This window comes from Octodon degus, unplaced genomic scaffold, assembly GCF_000260255.1.
Source record: "Octodon degus isolate 3935 unplaced genomic scaffold, OctDeg1.0 scaffold00221, whole genome shotgun sequence".
Lineage (NCBI taxonomy): Eukaryota > Metazoa > Chordata > Mammalia > Rodentia > Octodontidae > Octodon > Octodon degus.
The window spans coordinates 512,368-528,414 of NW_004524797.1; the positions used below are offsets into that span (position 1 = coordinate 512,368).

At 42.8% G+C, this 16,047-nt stretch overlaps 1 protein-coding gene across 2 annotated transcripts in view; it reads right to left on the bottom strand.

Moving 5' to 3' along the window:
* The window catches only part of Xpa (XPA, DNA damage recognition and repair factor), a 31,073-nt gene extending 24,376 nt beyond the window's left edge, over positions 1-6,697 (bottom strand). For both annotated transcript variants that reach the window (XR_002818935.1, XM_004645216.2), the window contains exon 1: positions 6,223-6,697. Coding sequence is in view for 1 of the 2 variants with exons in the window: in XM_004645216.2 (XP_004645273.1) it covers positions 6,223-6,394 (172 nt within the window). In the remaining variant the exon portion in view is untranslated. The remainder of the gene's footprint in view (positions 1-6,222) is intronic.
* Positions 6,698-16,047: the final 9,350 nt, after the last annotated feature.

The following is a 16,047-nucleotide window of genomic DNA, read 5'->3' on the forward strand; positions in this document are numbered from 1 at the left end:
CATGCTCAAAGCAAGGGGAAATATTTTGAGAGGGATTATTCAACAAGGTGTCTTTTACTGTAATAATTTTTTAACTTAACAGCATTTATCAAATACTACATTGTGTGCTCTTATGTCCACCAAAATATATGTACAAAAAGGCTCTCAGAGGGTTTATTCATTATAGTCCCAAAATAGAAATGATCCAAAAGCCAAATGGAATAACTGCAGTGTAGTACAAAAAGATACTATGCAACATACAGATAGACTACTGACACCTGAAGCAAAATAGATAGCTCTCAGATAATTACAAAGAGCAAAAGAAGCCAGCCACGATGGTTCTATTTATACTAAGCTCAAAAACATAATACTAACCAAATGGAACAAGAGTAGATACAACCAGGGGACTGGCCAGACAGCTCGGCAGACTAAAGCACCTGCTTAGGCAGAGCACAGGGGCCGGGGTTCAATCCCTGGCATGGTGTGGCATGCTGGCCCTGCCCCTGGGGCACATGGAGACTGCGATTGAGACTGGGCATGGTGTCATGAGCCTGCAATGCCAGCGCTTGGGAGGCTGAAAATAGGAGAATCACTACAAGTCCCATCTACATAGTGAGACCCTATAGATCATATACTAAATACATTTAAAAAAAAAAAAAAGGAGTAGATACAACCAGGTATGTGACACATGTCTGTAATAGCAGCACGTGGGAGGCAGAAGCAGGATGCTGTGAGTTCCAGGCCAGCCTGAACTACACAGTGAAATATGGTCTCAAAAAAAAAAAAAAAACAGTAGTTACTTCTGAGGGTGTGGGCTGAACACTGACTAGGAAGAACCAACAAGGAAACTTCTAAGGTCCTGAAAAAGTCTGTATCTTTATCATCTTGGTGTTTACATAAGCAGATACAAGGCAAAATTCAAAGGAGTACATTATACATATTACTACGCTAATATATATATACATACATATTTGTGCTAGAGATTGAACTCAAGGTATTTGCATTAAGCTATATTCGCACATGTTTTTCTGTATTTTTGTTTTGAGACAGGGTATCACTAAGTAGTCCAGTCTAGACTCCAACTTGTGATTTTCCCTTAGCTTCCCAGGGTACTGGGATTACAGGCATACACCAATATCCTGATACTTTATCTCGGGGCCAGGAAGATCACTCAGTAGAATAAGCGCTTGCCTGGCAAGCGCAAGGGCCTGAGTTCAATCCCTGGTTCCGCAAAAAAAAAAAAAAAATCAGGATACTTTATCTCAATTTTTAAGTCAAATTTAACATGTATTATCTTGCTTCAGCCACATCCCATTTATGGCCTCAACTTCTCCCTGTATTAAATGACAATATTAGATTATAAGCTAATTCTACTGTTGTTAATAGTAATTATCGTACTACATCGCTTGTTCATCTGTAAATCGTTCCATTAGACTGACAGATAAGTCATTCTGAAATAAGTAAGTTTCCATGAGTACCCACCAAATGAGTAGATAATGGATAAATGGACCAGAATGTATGATTTTGATTTCATGAATAGTGTAGCTGAGAGTCAAGAAGAAAAGCTGGAAAACCCATGACCTAAGCAAGATCCTGAATAATACTAAATCATGCCCAAAAGAGTTCAGTTTCTCTCTCCCAAACTGCCTTATTCCATCCCAAGATCCAGTACCAGTTTAAGTCAGTACTGAGTCTTTTTCATGGCACATATCAGAGTATTATAGACAGCTAAGTGAAGTAGCAGTCAGACGGGGCTAGACCCTCAAAGGAGCCAGGACACAAGATAAGAACATGACATTTGTTAAAGGGCAGACCTCGAGACAGAGATGGAATGACTAGACCTACATACCTCCCAGAGGGACAAACAATAATGATAAATATTCTAAATAAGCATCCGTCACCCAGGTGGGTGGCAAGGACCGCCTGACTCCTCTCTTCCAAAAAAGGCCCTTGTTTTATCCATACACACTGGCTATGTGACCTGCTTCCCCACTGCATCAACATTACCCAAGTAACTTGTAATCTTAGTGGCTGACCTTAGTTTTGTCCCACCTTGTATCCATCGCATGATTTTGTACCTATCTCGTTATCCTACTCTTATAAAACTCCCTTTGAAGTGGGCTCATGGGCAACCTACTTTCTGGGTTCCCTCCTGTCTGTCTCAGGCAGGAGCTATCTCTCCCTCAATAAAATTTCCTATTCTTGACCTCCATTGTTCCTCAGATTTTATTCTTCAATTTTGGATAACACATGTCAGCATATCAGACATCTAACAGTTTGAGAGTTATAATATTTCCCTTATATTTGAAGATCTATATCATTCACACATGCGGAAAATGGAAAGTACTGAAATAAAAGTACAAAGACAAAATTCAGCACCTATGTAGCTCTTAAAACATGGTGGGTTGTACCTACTGTTACAAGACAATTCAGTTCTTAAGAACTAAGAAATCTCCATAGATGGCATATTCATTCTACCTTTCTGTAATCAGAACTTCTTTTCAGATTGGGGGGAAAAAAAGCAGCACTTCACGCCTGCTAGGCCAATGCTACGCCAATGAACTACATCCCTGGCACTTTTTATTTTTTTATTTCTTCTATTTTGAGGCAGGGTCTTAACAAGTTGCCTGCTCTGGTCTTGAATTTGTCATCCTCCTGCATCAGCCTCGTAAGTAGCAAGGATTGCAGACAGGTGCTACCATGTCTGGCAAAAAGTTTAATACTAGTTTTTACCCTATTTTATACCCACTTTGTTCCACAGCCACGCAGTACAGATTCCGCGGAAGCAGGGGAAAGAATTAACCAATGTAAATTATATAAAAATTGGCTGTTAGACACCCAGCTGAAATCTTGGGAAGTATCTAACGTGACCCACTTGCTTTTTTAAGAAGCAGAAATGTTAAAAAAAAAAAAAAAAAGAAGAAGAAGAAGCAGAAATGTGCCCTTCTCTATATAAAATCCAGGATTATTCACATGGCTAAAAAATCAGAACCACAACGCAGGTCTCTCTGAACTCCAAGCCACATCTGAAATTTGTCTCCTGTTAGGAACAGGAAAAACCCACTCAAAACACTTCTGATTCCAGACATCAGTTCCCTGCAAACACATATTCTCCAGTGAACACCATTTAGAGGTCCTATAATTTAGTTCCGATGCTGTCTACCTAGAGCCAGATCCCACAGGTTGAGGACTCAGTCCCTAAGACAGCACCATTCTAGACGCCAATCACAAGCCCCAAGTACTTCTGCCAAATCAGGGTTCCCAAGACCCCTTCCTTGGGTTCAGTTAATTTGTTACAGTAACTCACAGAACTTAGGAAAATCTTTACTTAACTTTCCCCATTTACCAGAAAGATATTTAGAAGGATACAGATAACAGAAAAAATGAAAGATACACTGGGCAAGGGCAGTCTGAATCAGGGGTCAGTATAGTAGCTTCCTTTCTCATGGAGTTGAGGTACACCACCCTACCGGCACCCAAAATCCCAGACTCCCAGAGATCTAAGCAGGTATTTAGCACAAGTCACACTGCACAGCTTGGCCAAGCTACCAGCTACCAAACAATAGAATATTCCAAAATCTAAGTTCCCAGATATTAGGCTTCCAAGCAGTCTTTTCTAAGGATAGCCCCTCAGGGCTGCTCTGTCAACTCATTTCAGTACAACAGACTTGGGAAGACAGTGAGCACCCATGACAGCCTACGGAAAAAGGACAGCAGTAACAAGAACTAGCATTTACTAAACACAAACTTTATATGAGACAATGCCAAAATCATTTTAACCAGAACAGAGAGAAAACAGGATAAAAGTCAAATTGGGGAAACATCTATTTAAGAACTGTCCTGAGGGTTTACAGGTGGGAGAAGCAGGAAACAAAGTGATTCATTATTAACAGCAAACTATCAATAGAGGTGGAAACATTGCAAAATATATTACAAGATTTAAAATTCTTGTGCCTGTAATCCCAGCGCTTGGGAGGCTGAAACCAGGAGACTCACTATAAGTCCAATCTACCTAGTGAGACCCTGTAGATCCTGTATTAAATGCATTAAAAAATAATAACAATAAAAAAGATTTAAAATTCTTAATATGTAAGTCCTCTCATGTAGAACTCTGGATGGTGCATGAAATGAGAGGTGGAAAATTCGAAGAGGACATATTCAGTTGCTTCCAAAAGAGCCAAGGCCCCATCAGTTAGAACTTCCCAACACTGCAATATCCAAGCTTGTCTTATTATCAAGGATTTTCTACACTTGTCTATGATATGGATCTATTTAGAACCACAATTCTTTGCTTTCTCTACATTTTCCAGGCTGCTGAAAAATGGGTGGTCATCTTTAGAAATTGCCAGAGAAAAGCACTGGGTTCAAGGTCCTTATCCACCAATGTTTATACAGCTCTATGGAGAATGGGAGAATAATTCTGATATATCTAGCTCTCAAAGGAAGATAATGAAAATCACTTCACACACTATAAAGCATTACATGAGCAGGCTTTTTACATGATTTGTTAAACTTCTTTAAACCCGATTTAATTGCAAACAGATTCTTTGCCTAAAGATAAAAGTTTCCAGTCAGTATCCAAAGAGCAAATCTGATGGCAATTATAAAAGGTTTAGAGTGCATACAGCTGTGAAATAAACAGGCAGTTGTTTTAAGACTGGGTCAGTGCGGGGACCACTTGGTTGAGAAAGGAAAGGATGTATGAGAAATGAGACTGAAAGGCAGAGGCATTCCCACCTTTCACCCAGCCAAGAGGGGTCTGAGCACCAATAAGTGACATACTTGTGTTGGGGCTGAGGTAGAAAACAAGACACAAGATCACACCATCTGCACCAGGAAGCCTCAACTATAGCGCACAATCACATGAGCTGAGGGTCCCGCAGAGCACAGAGAGCAGAACAATGTATGTGCTGGAAAGGTAAGGAACTGGGTTACTGATAGGGAGAAAAAAAGTGTGGAGAAACACAAGAGTGGGGGGAGGTCAAGGTGCTTAGAGTTTATCATGTGGGCAACAATAAAAACTATGGAAAGGTTTCAAATAGGAAGAATAAAGATTTGTGTGTTAGGCATGCTGACATTGAAAGAAAAACTAGGTAATCCCAGCATTTGGGAGGCTGAGGCAGAAGGACTGTTGTCAATCTGAGACCAGCCAGGGCTACAAAGTGAGCTCAAGGCCAGCCTGAACTGCATTGTGATGCCCCCCCCCCCAGGGGGAAGGGGAGGGGGAGGGAGAGGGAGAAGTTACTGCACCAAAGAAAGCATGATAAGAATGCAGAAAAGGGAACAGTCCTAGAAATCTGTAGGTATAGGTATAGTTGGGTGAATTATTTCCAAGAGCAATGCCAACAGACAGACACACTGTTGACAGATTTTTTTTTTAAATGACAGCTAAGGGTTGCCCTGTCTAACTGAACCCATTGTTGGATGCCCTGAGTTCCTGATGAACCTGTACACCAGAACCAGAGTACATCATTACATCACTTTCCTTTTCTATTCTCAGTTACAACATCAGTAGAATACAGACACCAAACTTTGCCCTTTATATTTTCCAGTACGGCTGTAAGAGTCCAACAGGGTCATTTGGAAAGCAGGCTTGGGGACCTTAGAGGTTACTTCTAGCCACAAGAGGGCAGTGGCTTACATCTCCTACTCTAGGCAAAAAGACCCCCTTTTTTTAAAATTTTATTTGTGTGTGTGTGTGTGTGTGTGTGTGGCCAGCTCAGCCCACCAGGGGGCGGGGCTGGCTGGCCTGTGGTGCTGGGGGATTGAACCGCGGTCCCTGTGCTTTGCTTAGCTTGTTCTAAGTAGGTGCTTTTTTAAGAGGGTGGAAGAACCAGAGAGTGTGCATGATCATTTAAAGGGATCACAGGTCTCTAAAAGCTTTGCACGAGGTCCACCCCTGGCGCTGGCAGATGCGCAGCAGGTTAAGGACAGAAAGGGAAGGTCTGGGAAACCGAGGCGCTGACGGGCACTGGCGAGAACACCCTGCCGGGGCAGCTGCGGCCCAAGCGGAACCCGCGAGTCCGAGCCCTGGGTTCCACCGCGGAGCCACCCCGCGACCGGACCCGACGCTCCGCCAGGCTCGCGGGGCGGGTTCCTCCGGGTGGGCAGGACGTGCGCGCACCGCACTGAGAGTGGAGCAGACGCACACCGGGGACCTGGCTGCAGCGCGAGCCCTCGGGGGCCAGGAAGGCGGGGGGGGGAGGGCAGGGGACGGTGGGGGCGGGGGGGCAGAGCCCAAACCTCCAGTAGCTGCAGCCGTCGTCGCCGGGTAAGGCCGCGCCGCTAGCCGGGCCTGGCGCAGCATCAGCGCACGTTGCCGCTTCCGCTCGATGCTCGCGCGAACGGAGGCCGAGAGCTCCACTGGCTGTTCTGAAGCCGCGGGCTCCGGCGACACTGCCTCAGCCGCCGCCATCTCTAGGCTATCCCTTTGCTCTAGACCTAAGCCACAGCTTGGTTGGGTTACTGGCAAGGCCCAAGGCCTCAGGGAGCCAACGCGCCTGCGCAGCTGAGTGGGCGGGCCGGAAATGGGGCAGGGGCGGGACCTGGACGTGCGCAGAAACAGGTCCTGCTTGGCCGCTGTCTTGAAACCTGCGCTTAGCGTGGGAGGTAAGGCGATGTTTTAGGCTCTGGTCATTTTTAAAACATGAGTTTCGCTTAGTGTTTCAACTCCAAAAACTTAAATCTGAGCTCTGATGCAACCTATATGGTCTTTGGCAAGTTATATACCTAGAATTTAGTTTAAATGATTATGGGACCACTACACCTAACTTTGTTGGACACATACCCTAGGAAACAGAGCTTTAGATTTGAAGACCTGGGTTCCTATTTCACTTGCTGTGTGACTTCAGCAAACACAGTACCTGGTACTGAAGAGCTAGCATTGAAGAGCTTGGCTATTTTTTCCATGAAAATTTCCTGACATGATAAGCTACTTCCCGACAGTATAGTTGAAGTGAGACCAAATAACCTGGCTTCACGGAAATGTGGCAAATAGAAAAGAAACACCGCATGCCTTTCCAAACATGTTTCCTTTTTCCTTATTATGTAAAACTGAAATCCAGAACATACAATAGTTTTGAATAATTATATGCATCATCTAGGACTAGTTTTTAGAAAGACCAAACACTGTGAGGTTTCCCATTAATATACAATGATTAGTGCTGGAGAATAAGATCTAATCTATTGGCCCTAAATATTAGTCACAATTTTACATATTTGCAAAAAGAAAATAAATGTTGAGATGTTCCAACTGAATTTGAACTAAAAAAATCTCAAGCCATCTCCACTTCTTTTCCTCTCAGATCTCTCTTTCTGTTCCCTGATAGCGTCCAAAGGGAAAAAGTTTCATGTCGTTGATATAGGGATGATATTAGAATCTCCAGATATGATATAAAGGAAATATTACAGCTCTCAACCTGTTAGATGTCTGATACACCAAGTTTGTGTTCCTACAACAGAAGTTATGAGTAGGAAATACTTATTGAGAGTTAGAAAGCTCCTGTCTGAAAGGGACAGGAAGGGATAGCTGGAAAATGGGTTGCCTGAGAACCTCACTAGTTTTATGGAGCTCAACCACATGGGTACAATGTGGGTTACAGTTATGATCAGTCAATAAAATTTAAATATACGCCTGGGGAGGTGGCTCAGTAGAATAAGCGCTTCCTTGCAAGCACAAGGGCCTGAGTTCAATCCCCGTTCTGCCAAAAAAAAACAAAAAAAAAAAAAAAAATTAAGTATAGCTGCTTACCAGCTTGATCCAATGGGCAAGCAAATCACCTAGAAAATAAGCATGGAAAGAACAAAGAACTTCTCAGGCAAGTGGTGAAAGTGGGGACCTTGGTCACCCATGGAGGTGACTGATGCCTATCTAGACTACATTACGCCAGGTGTTGTCACTTATCCCTTGGGGAATATATGTAGGCTTGGTCTTTTTCTTATCTTCAGGTGTGGTCTCCAACCCATGCGTCCCAGCCAACCACAGTTATAATGTGTTTTCACCTTTTGACTTGACTCTTTCAAAGGTTCAGCCTTGTCTGACTGCCTATAATATTCCTAAGTTAGCTGTCTATTACATCTTGATAGCAATAACACAGCAACAAAAGGAAAAATATATTGGAGCCAGGTTTGATGGCACAGGCCTATAATCCCAGCACCCTGGGAGGCTAAAGTAGAAATTTGAGCATGGGCAATTTATTGGCTTAGCAAGATCCTACCCCAAACTGGACAAAAAAAAAAAAGGATTGAAAATGTATTTCAGTGTGAAAGTCGGGAGTATGATCCCCAGGTACCACTAAATTAATTAAATTAATTTTTGTGAAAAAAACACTACCAAGAAAGTTAACCCACAAAATGGGGGAGAGTATTTGCAAATTAGATAGCTGATAAGGGTCTAGTTGAGTATATAAATAATTATTCCAACTCAAAAATGAAAAATCCAATTTAAAAATAAGCAAATGACAGGGCCAGGGAGATGGCTCAGTGGAATAAGCGCTTCCCTGGCAAGCGTAAGGGCCTGAGTTCAATCCCTGATTCTGCCAAAAAAAAAAAAAAAAAAGCAAATGACACAAATACACATTATTTTCTAAAGAAGCAGTGCAAGTGACAAACAAACATATGAAGAGATACTCATTAGTCATTAGGAAAGTGCAAACCAAAAGCACGGTAACACCTATCCACCTATTTTAGTATGGCTAAAATTTTTTAAAAGACAAAAACGGAAAATAGCAAGTATTGGTGAGGAGGTAAAGAAGTTAGAGCTCCTACATTGGTGATAGGAATGTCAGATGTAGCCACTGTGGAAAACAATGTGACTGTTCCTTGAAAAGTTACACATTGCCTTTCAATGGCAAAGACCCTCAGATATTTCCCCTACGTGGACACCCAGGCCAGATCAGCGAGAGCGACCACACCTACACCTGGCACCACAGCCTTCTTCCTTCTTCGCCACAGCTCTGCTTACCTGGGCCAGCTGCTCTCCCTGCTGTCTGAAGTCATTCTATGTCAGTCTCTGTTGCACAATGCTTTTGTCTATTTCTCAAAAGAAGTTTTTGAAGCAAAAAAAAAAAAAAGTTACACATAAGATCCCCCATCTGAGTCAGCAGTTTGGCTCCTGGGTATACACCCAAAGGAATTAAAAACAGGTGTTCAAACAAAAACTTCCATCCAAATGCTTACAGCAGAACCATAGTGACCAAAACTTGGAAACTACCCAAATGTCTATTAACTAATGAATAGATAAAAACATAGTATATCCATTCAATAGGACATTATTTAGCCATGAAAAAGAATGAGGTAATGGTACATGTTACAACATGGATGAGCCTTGAAAACATCATGCTAAGTGAAAGAAGCCACTCATGAAAGGCCTCATATTGTATGATTCTATTTATATGAAATATTCAGCATATTCATTGTAACAAAAACCAGATTACTAATTTCCGGGGGCTGAAGGGAGAAGTGTGAGGTTTCCTTTTCAAATGATAGAACTGTGGGGCTGGGGAGATGGCTCAGTAGAATAAGCGCTTCCCTGGCAAGCGTGAGGGTCTGAGTTCAATCCCCCGTTCTGCCAAAGGAAAAAAAAAAAAAAAAGATAGAAATGTTTGATAGAAATGATCAAATGATAGAAAAGTTTCCAGAACTAGAAACTTGGGTGTTGCACAACAGTGTGAATGCATTGCATGTCACTAATGGTCAATTTTGTTTTATGTGTGTTTTGCCACAATAATAGAAACTTCAAATTCCAGGGAATGGGAGTTAATGAACTTGGACAGGTGTGAAATTGAGGCAAAATGGAGTGTGAAGATCCATCTTAAAGGGACAGCAGTTATATACAATTCCAGTGGTGGCTGTAGGGAGAGAACACGGGCCTACTGTTGCCAAGATGGTCCATCCCTTTAAGAAAAGTAACCACTGGGTTTGACCTCTGGCACCACAATGCTAAGACAGCCCTGCCCCCCTGCACTGCGCTGGCCATCAAGACTGGACATGGTAGTGCATACCTGTAAGCCCAGCACTAGGAGGCTGAACACAGGAGTTTCATGTGGTTTCCTTTTCAATGATAGAAGTCTGAGCTGTGTAGTGAGACCCTGTTCCAAATACATAAAAATAACGAGCTCTCAAATTGTAATGTTCATACAAGTTGCACAGGGATCTTGCTAAGATGCAGATTATGATTCAGTAGATCAGTGATGTGCCTGAGCATGTGCATTTCTAGAAAGTTCCCAGGTATTGCAGCTTTACAGAACACACTTTGAATTGTAAATGTCCAGATCGCAAGTCCTTATACTATTCTGAACTTTGGAAGCACATGGAGAAAAAACAGTGTGCTCAGGCGCCGCACCTGTAGGATCTGATGTTGTAGCCAGGGGACATCTGAGCATCAGGATTTTGTAGGCCTCCTCACCCTAACACCCCCACCATTCAGAGTCACCACTAACCTTGAGTGCCAGCACCAATGGTAACCTCTACAGACACTAAGTCTGTATAGAGACCGTCCCCAAATCTCTGAGACCATGTTATATTCTGAGAAACAAGGTAACAGTCTTCCCCAAGGTGACCTTTTGAGAGTAATCCTCCTCAGAACCCTCTCTCCAACAGAGCACTCCAGCCTAAATATGGGAGGATGCAGAGCATGGCTCCGGGCTGCAAAGACCTAGCTAACATGGCTGCCTGTTGGTCTTCTTTCGCTCTCTCTTATGGCATAAAGACTTTTGTCAGTGAGTTTCGATTAATTGGGTCTGAATTGTTAACTGATGCCTCATCCAAGATAGAAAGGAGACTCCCTCTTTGAAGAGAGGCTGAGTGCATACGCTGATCAGTATGTCCCATGGCACAACAGGCTGTCGGGTTTGCCCAGAGTAAAGCAGCGATGAGTCATTCTGGCAGAGGCACAAAAGGAGAACAGGCAAGGAAAAGAAAGCAGTGGATAAAATCTTGCCTCGCCCCATTCACAGCCAGGGAAGAACTGTGACTACATCCATCTTCCTGTTTTGTACCTCTCTCACCTCCCAGACTGATTGTAATTCTGGCTAAAAGAAAGGGACTTAACAAAGGGACAGAAAGAGTTGAAAGCCCTGACCAAAGCCTAAAAGAGCACAGGCAGGTAGAAATGGAATCCAGGAAGGGGAGAGACATCTGGCAGGGTTTCCTGACTGAAGAGGCCTCCTCTTGAAATGCGCTGCTGGGGTTATTTGTGCTTAAGGTAACAGGATGTGAACGCCGTCTCTCCTGATTATCTAGTAAGTAGTACATGTGTGTGGCTTTCTCCTTTTCCTTTTTCCTCTTCCTTCTAATTCCCTGGGGCTTTGCTTCTTAATGTAGCTACTTTGAACATCACAGAGATCCATTCACACGGAGTCTTGTCTGTGGGCAGGAGCACACCACGGTGAGGGGAATCGTTCTGGGCCAAGCTTAGCCCACAGCTTCTGCCTTAGCTCACATAGACTTCAATAATCCAGGAAACGCAATCACTCTTGGCAGTGACTGGCCGGGCAACTCCTCCTCAACCTCCCCGCATCAAAAGATAAAGAGGTTGCTAGGAAAACATTACAGTGGAGCTTTGACCAACAAATTGTTTATGCATGGAGGTTAGGAAACACTGAAAACTCACAGAGATTGTCTGTCCAAAAGCAGTAAAGAGTCCAGATGAGGCAAGGAGACTGACTACCTCCTCTCAAAGCCACATGCTACAGAGCACCCTGTTTCTCAGTTCCTTCTTCAGGAAGCCTGCTGCGAACCCTTCCCCTGGCCATCTCTTCACCTTCCATGTGCTGATGTGGTCCTCAGTCATTGTGTCCTTGAGACCTGGGATGGCCTGAGCCCCTAGCCGTCTCCATGGCCTAGCATAGTATCCAGAACACAGTATCTGCCCAGTTTGTAGAGTTAAATAAAGTGAATGAATGATGCTAAATAAGCCTAGCTCCTTGTCTCTGTGACACCAAGGTCCAAGGCTAAACCCATGGTGTCCTTGAAAAACTCTACTTTAGTGAAGTCCATTTCATATTTTCTGGCTTTGGCCATTACTGATTGCAATAATAATAGTAATAATAATAATAATAATAATAATAATAATAATACAATTATAGCAAGTATTGATATGGTCTTTGTTCTATACATAAAAGGTGTTTCTGAAGCATTTAAAATATATTACTGTAATCCCCATAACTGTTCAGTGATTGCATCCACTAGTCCCAGTTTATAGGTGAGATAACTAAAACACAGATGTTAAATAACTTGTTCAAGATCATATAGCCGGTGAGTGCAGAGCTGGGATTAAGCAGGTACAGCCGAGCTGCCAGCATCAGTATTTTCAAGCACTAAGTTATAAATGTCTACATAAGATCACATCTCCATTATTCCACTATTGTTCTGCCTGGATGTGCGGGGGTGGGGGTGGGCAGCAGACAGGCCTTTGCCGATACCTCACCTGGCTGACCACAGAGAGATCTGCCTCTACCTGAAGCCTGGTCCCAGGGTTATCATAGTCTGTCTTTGGCCACGGGAGGATAAACATGGTCCAGGGTTCCCCTATGCCGGGGATGAACTCCAATCCACATAATGGGGTTATAGGCTTGTGGTTTCATGTTCTCTTATTACCCCAATTCTCTTATTACCCCTTTCAATTATCTCTATAAATCATGTGGTTGCAGCTTCAAACCACAAACCACTTATATTTCATTGGCAAGTGCTGCCTCTTAATAGAGTTCTGTTGAATAGATTAACTATTTATCACCAGATGCACTTTTTTTTTTTGCAGTTTTCATAATGCCTGGAAAGTTTCTGGGTATTTCTGCCTCTATCCACTCTCGGGACCGATTCCTACTGTCCTAGTTCTGTTCCCACCAACTCTTCCTTGATCAGCTTCCACCTGGTCCTCCCGGGCTCCAGGCCAACCACTTCTAACCACTCTCTAATGTGTGCTTCCAGTTGGTCTTTCTGAAGCACAGCTTTGACCATGCCCTCCCCCAGGTTAAGCCTCATTTTTTTTTTTTTTTTTTTTTTTTTTTAAGGAAGGAAAGGTTTGTTTAGCTCACAGTCTGTAGAGGTTTCAGTCCATAATAAGCTGGTACCAATGCAGGGTGGCATGGCAGGAGGACCACAGTGCAAGGTGGCCGAAGACAGCAACAGCTGCAAGAGCAAAAGGGACAAGCTTCATTTTTTGACTCCCAGTCACAGATAATTCTAAATTCTTGTCACAGGACTCCAGCGGCCCCCTGGTGGTCATGGTTACGTCTTGCTTCTATAAATCTTCATTGTAAACTTGATGCTTTAGCCAAACTGAACAAAGATTATATTTTTCTAGGCCTGCTCTGTGTCCATCTGTTTTTGTGCTTTGCCCATTTTGTTTTTTCCCCTCTCTGGCATTCTTTTGTTCATATCTCCACACATTTTTATACTCGTATAGCTATTCATTCAGCAACCTTTCCTATGCACCTGCTCCAGTCCAAGTCCTGGACTGAGAACCAGGGATATGGCAACAAGTGTCATGACTCCCCTCTCAGAAGAGCTTAAAGTAGAATCTGGACTCCTTTGGTAACACCCAGGATCACTTTCCTATCCCTTGATCTTTGAGGCCTTTTCCTGGGGAATTAAGTTCTTGCCTCCTCTGAGGCTTGTCCCTTCTTCACCCTGATTCCGTATACCCCTGTTTTCTAACATAATTTCATCTGAACAACACAGATGCACTGTGGCTTCCTGAGGCCGAATCCCATTGCATCTAGGGACCAGAGGAGAGGTGGCCCAGAATGGACACCTATCAAGCCAGTGCTATTTGACGTTGCAGACCAAAAATACAACCCTGCAAAGTTACAAAATTTCTCCTGACAGGTAGTGTCTTCCAGCTTTGTCGAGATTTAATTCACACACCATAGAGCTTGCCTATTCAAAGCATATGATTCAGTTGTTTTCAGTATATTCACAGAGTTGTGCATCCATTACCACAGTCAGCTCTACACATTCTCGTTACTCTGGATACAGCCTCCTACCATAAGCAGGCTCTCCCTCACTCCTCAACCTTCTCAACTCAGAGGAGCCACTAATCTGCTTTCTGTCTCAATAGATTTGATCACTCTGGTGAAATTAATAAAATCATACAGTGTGTGTGTGTGTGTGTGTGGCATCTTTAAGAATGTTTCAAGGTTTATCCATGTGGTAATATAGGTCAATGTTTCATTGTTTTATTGACAAGTAACATTCCATTGTGTGGATATACCACATTTTATTTATTCATCTACTGATGGAGACTGGGTTGCTTCCCTGTTGCTATTCTGATCAATGCTATGAATACCCATGTGCAGGCTTTTCTGTAGCTGTATGTTGTCATTTTTATTGGATATGGGCCCAGAATGGATATGGTGCTGAGGCACATGGCAATCCCATACTTACCATTCTGAAGAACTGCCATAGTGTTTTCCAAATTGGCTGCACTAATTCCCCCCAGCAGTGTAAGAAAGTCCTAACTCCTCTGGGTATTTACCAACACATACTTTCCTTTTTATTAAAGCTATCCCAGTGGGTAGGAAGGGGTATTTTTGGTAGTACTGTTTTCCCTAATGATTGACAGTAGGAGCATCTCATATGCATATCGGCTGTTAGAATATCTTCTTTGGCAAAATATCCAAGTCCTTCACCCACTTTTCAATTGGGTCATCTGTCTATTATTGATCTTTAGGTGTCCTGTGTGTATTCTAGGCATCCAGGGTTTTGTTTCATGTCGTTGTTTTTGTGGTACTAGGAATTAAAGCCAATTGACACTGAGCTACATTTCCAGCCCTAAAAAAATTTTGGGGGATGATGGAGCAAAGGGGGAGATATAAAAAGAACTATGATGTGTTACGCATATGTACCAACTCTGTGCTGTAGGCTGCCGAGTTAGATAGAAATATTATAGGCAGTCAGACAGGGCTAGGCCCTCGAAGGAGATAACACAGAAGACAAGATACCTTACAACTGTGGGAAGGAGGGATGCTCCCGCCGTGGGCCAGACCTGAAGACCAAAGATCAAACAAATGCCGACCTCCCTAAAGATTGGCATCCGAGATTGCTCATCACCCTGAGGGAGACCGAAGAATCGTTAATCCAACTACTATTGGATGGCTACCTCATAAAGTCCTAGTATTCATTCATGCCTGCTTGCTACGTGACTAGCTTCCCCATTTGGTCCTAGACTTAATCAATTTTACCTGAGCAATGGTGCTTGTAATCCCATTGGTTGACCATAGTCTTGTCCCACCCCACATCCACCTAAACGAGTTCCCATTTTCTCCACCTTAGCTCCACATGGTTTTACTCTATAAAAGTCCCCGGAAGAGACAGCTTCCTGGGGGACAACCCGCTCGGGCCCTTGTCCTGTCTCTCTCTCAGACAGGAGCTTTCTTTCCCTCAATAAATATATTCTGCTCATAACCTCTGTTCGTTCCTAAAATTCATTCTTCGGTTTTAGAGAACATGAACTTGTGCAGCTCAAGTTGGGAGATCATTTTTCCCTGTGTTTTTTGGAGGTTCCCAGTATCATTTGGAGGTCATCTACCTGAGATCAGTTTTTCTCTCTGTATCATCTCCATGGTTAAGGTAACCATTGTGTACTGCAAGTGTGTACTAATAAAAATTTTAAAATACAATAAAAGTTAAAATTATTTTTTTTATTTTCAGACAGGATTTTGCTAAGTCATTAAATTGCCCAGGCTGGCCTTAAACTTGTGATTCTTCTGCCTCAGCCTACCAGAGTACTGGGATTACAGATGGTCTAATTTTTTCTTTATGCTTTCTACATTTTATAAATTTTCTACAGTGATCATGAATTGCCTTGGGAGAACTATGCATAACCAATGTGTAATACCAATGTACATGAAAATATTTAAATTGTCCTAATCAAATGTATGAATGACAGAAAATTGGAAAGGAAGACTCATATGTCTTTGACAAAATGAAGACCTTTTCTTGGAAGAGTGGAGAATTGATCTGAACATAAAAATGTATTAGATAAATGTAAATTTCTTCTTGCCTCAAAAACTCTGTGAGGGCCTTTAGGAGTCTCTCTCTGCATGTTTGGAAAGTGGCCTTCCCTCA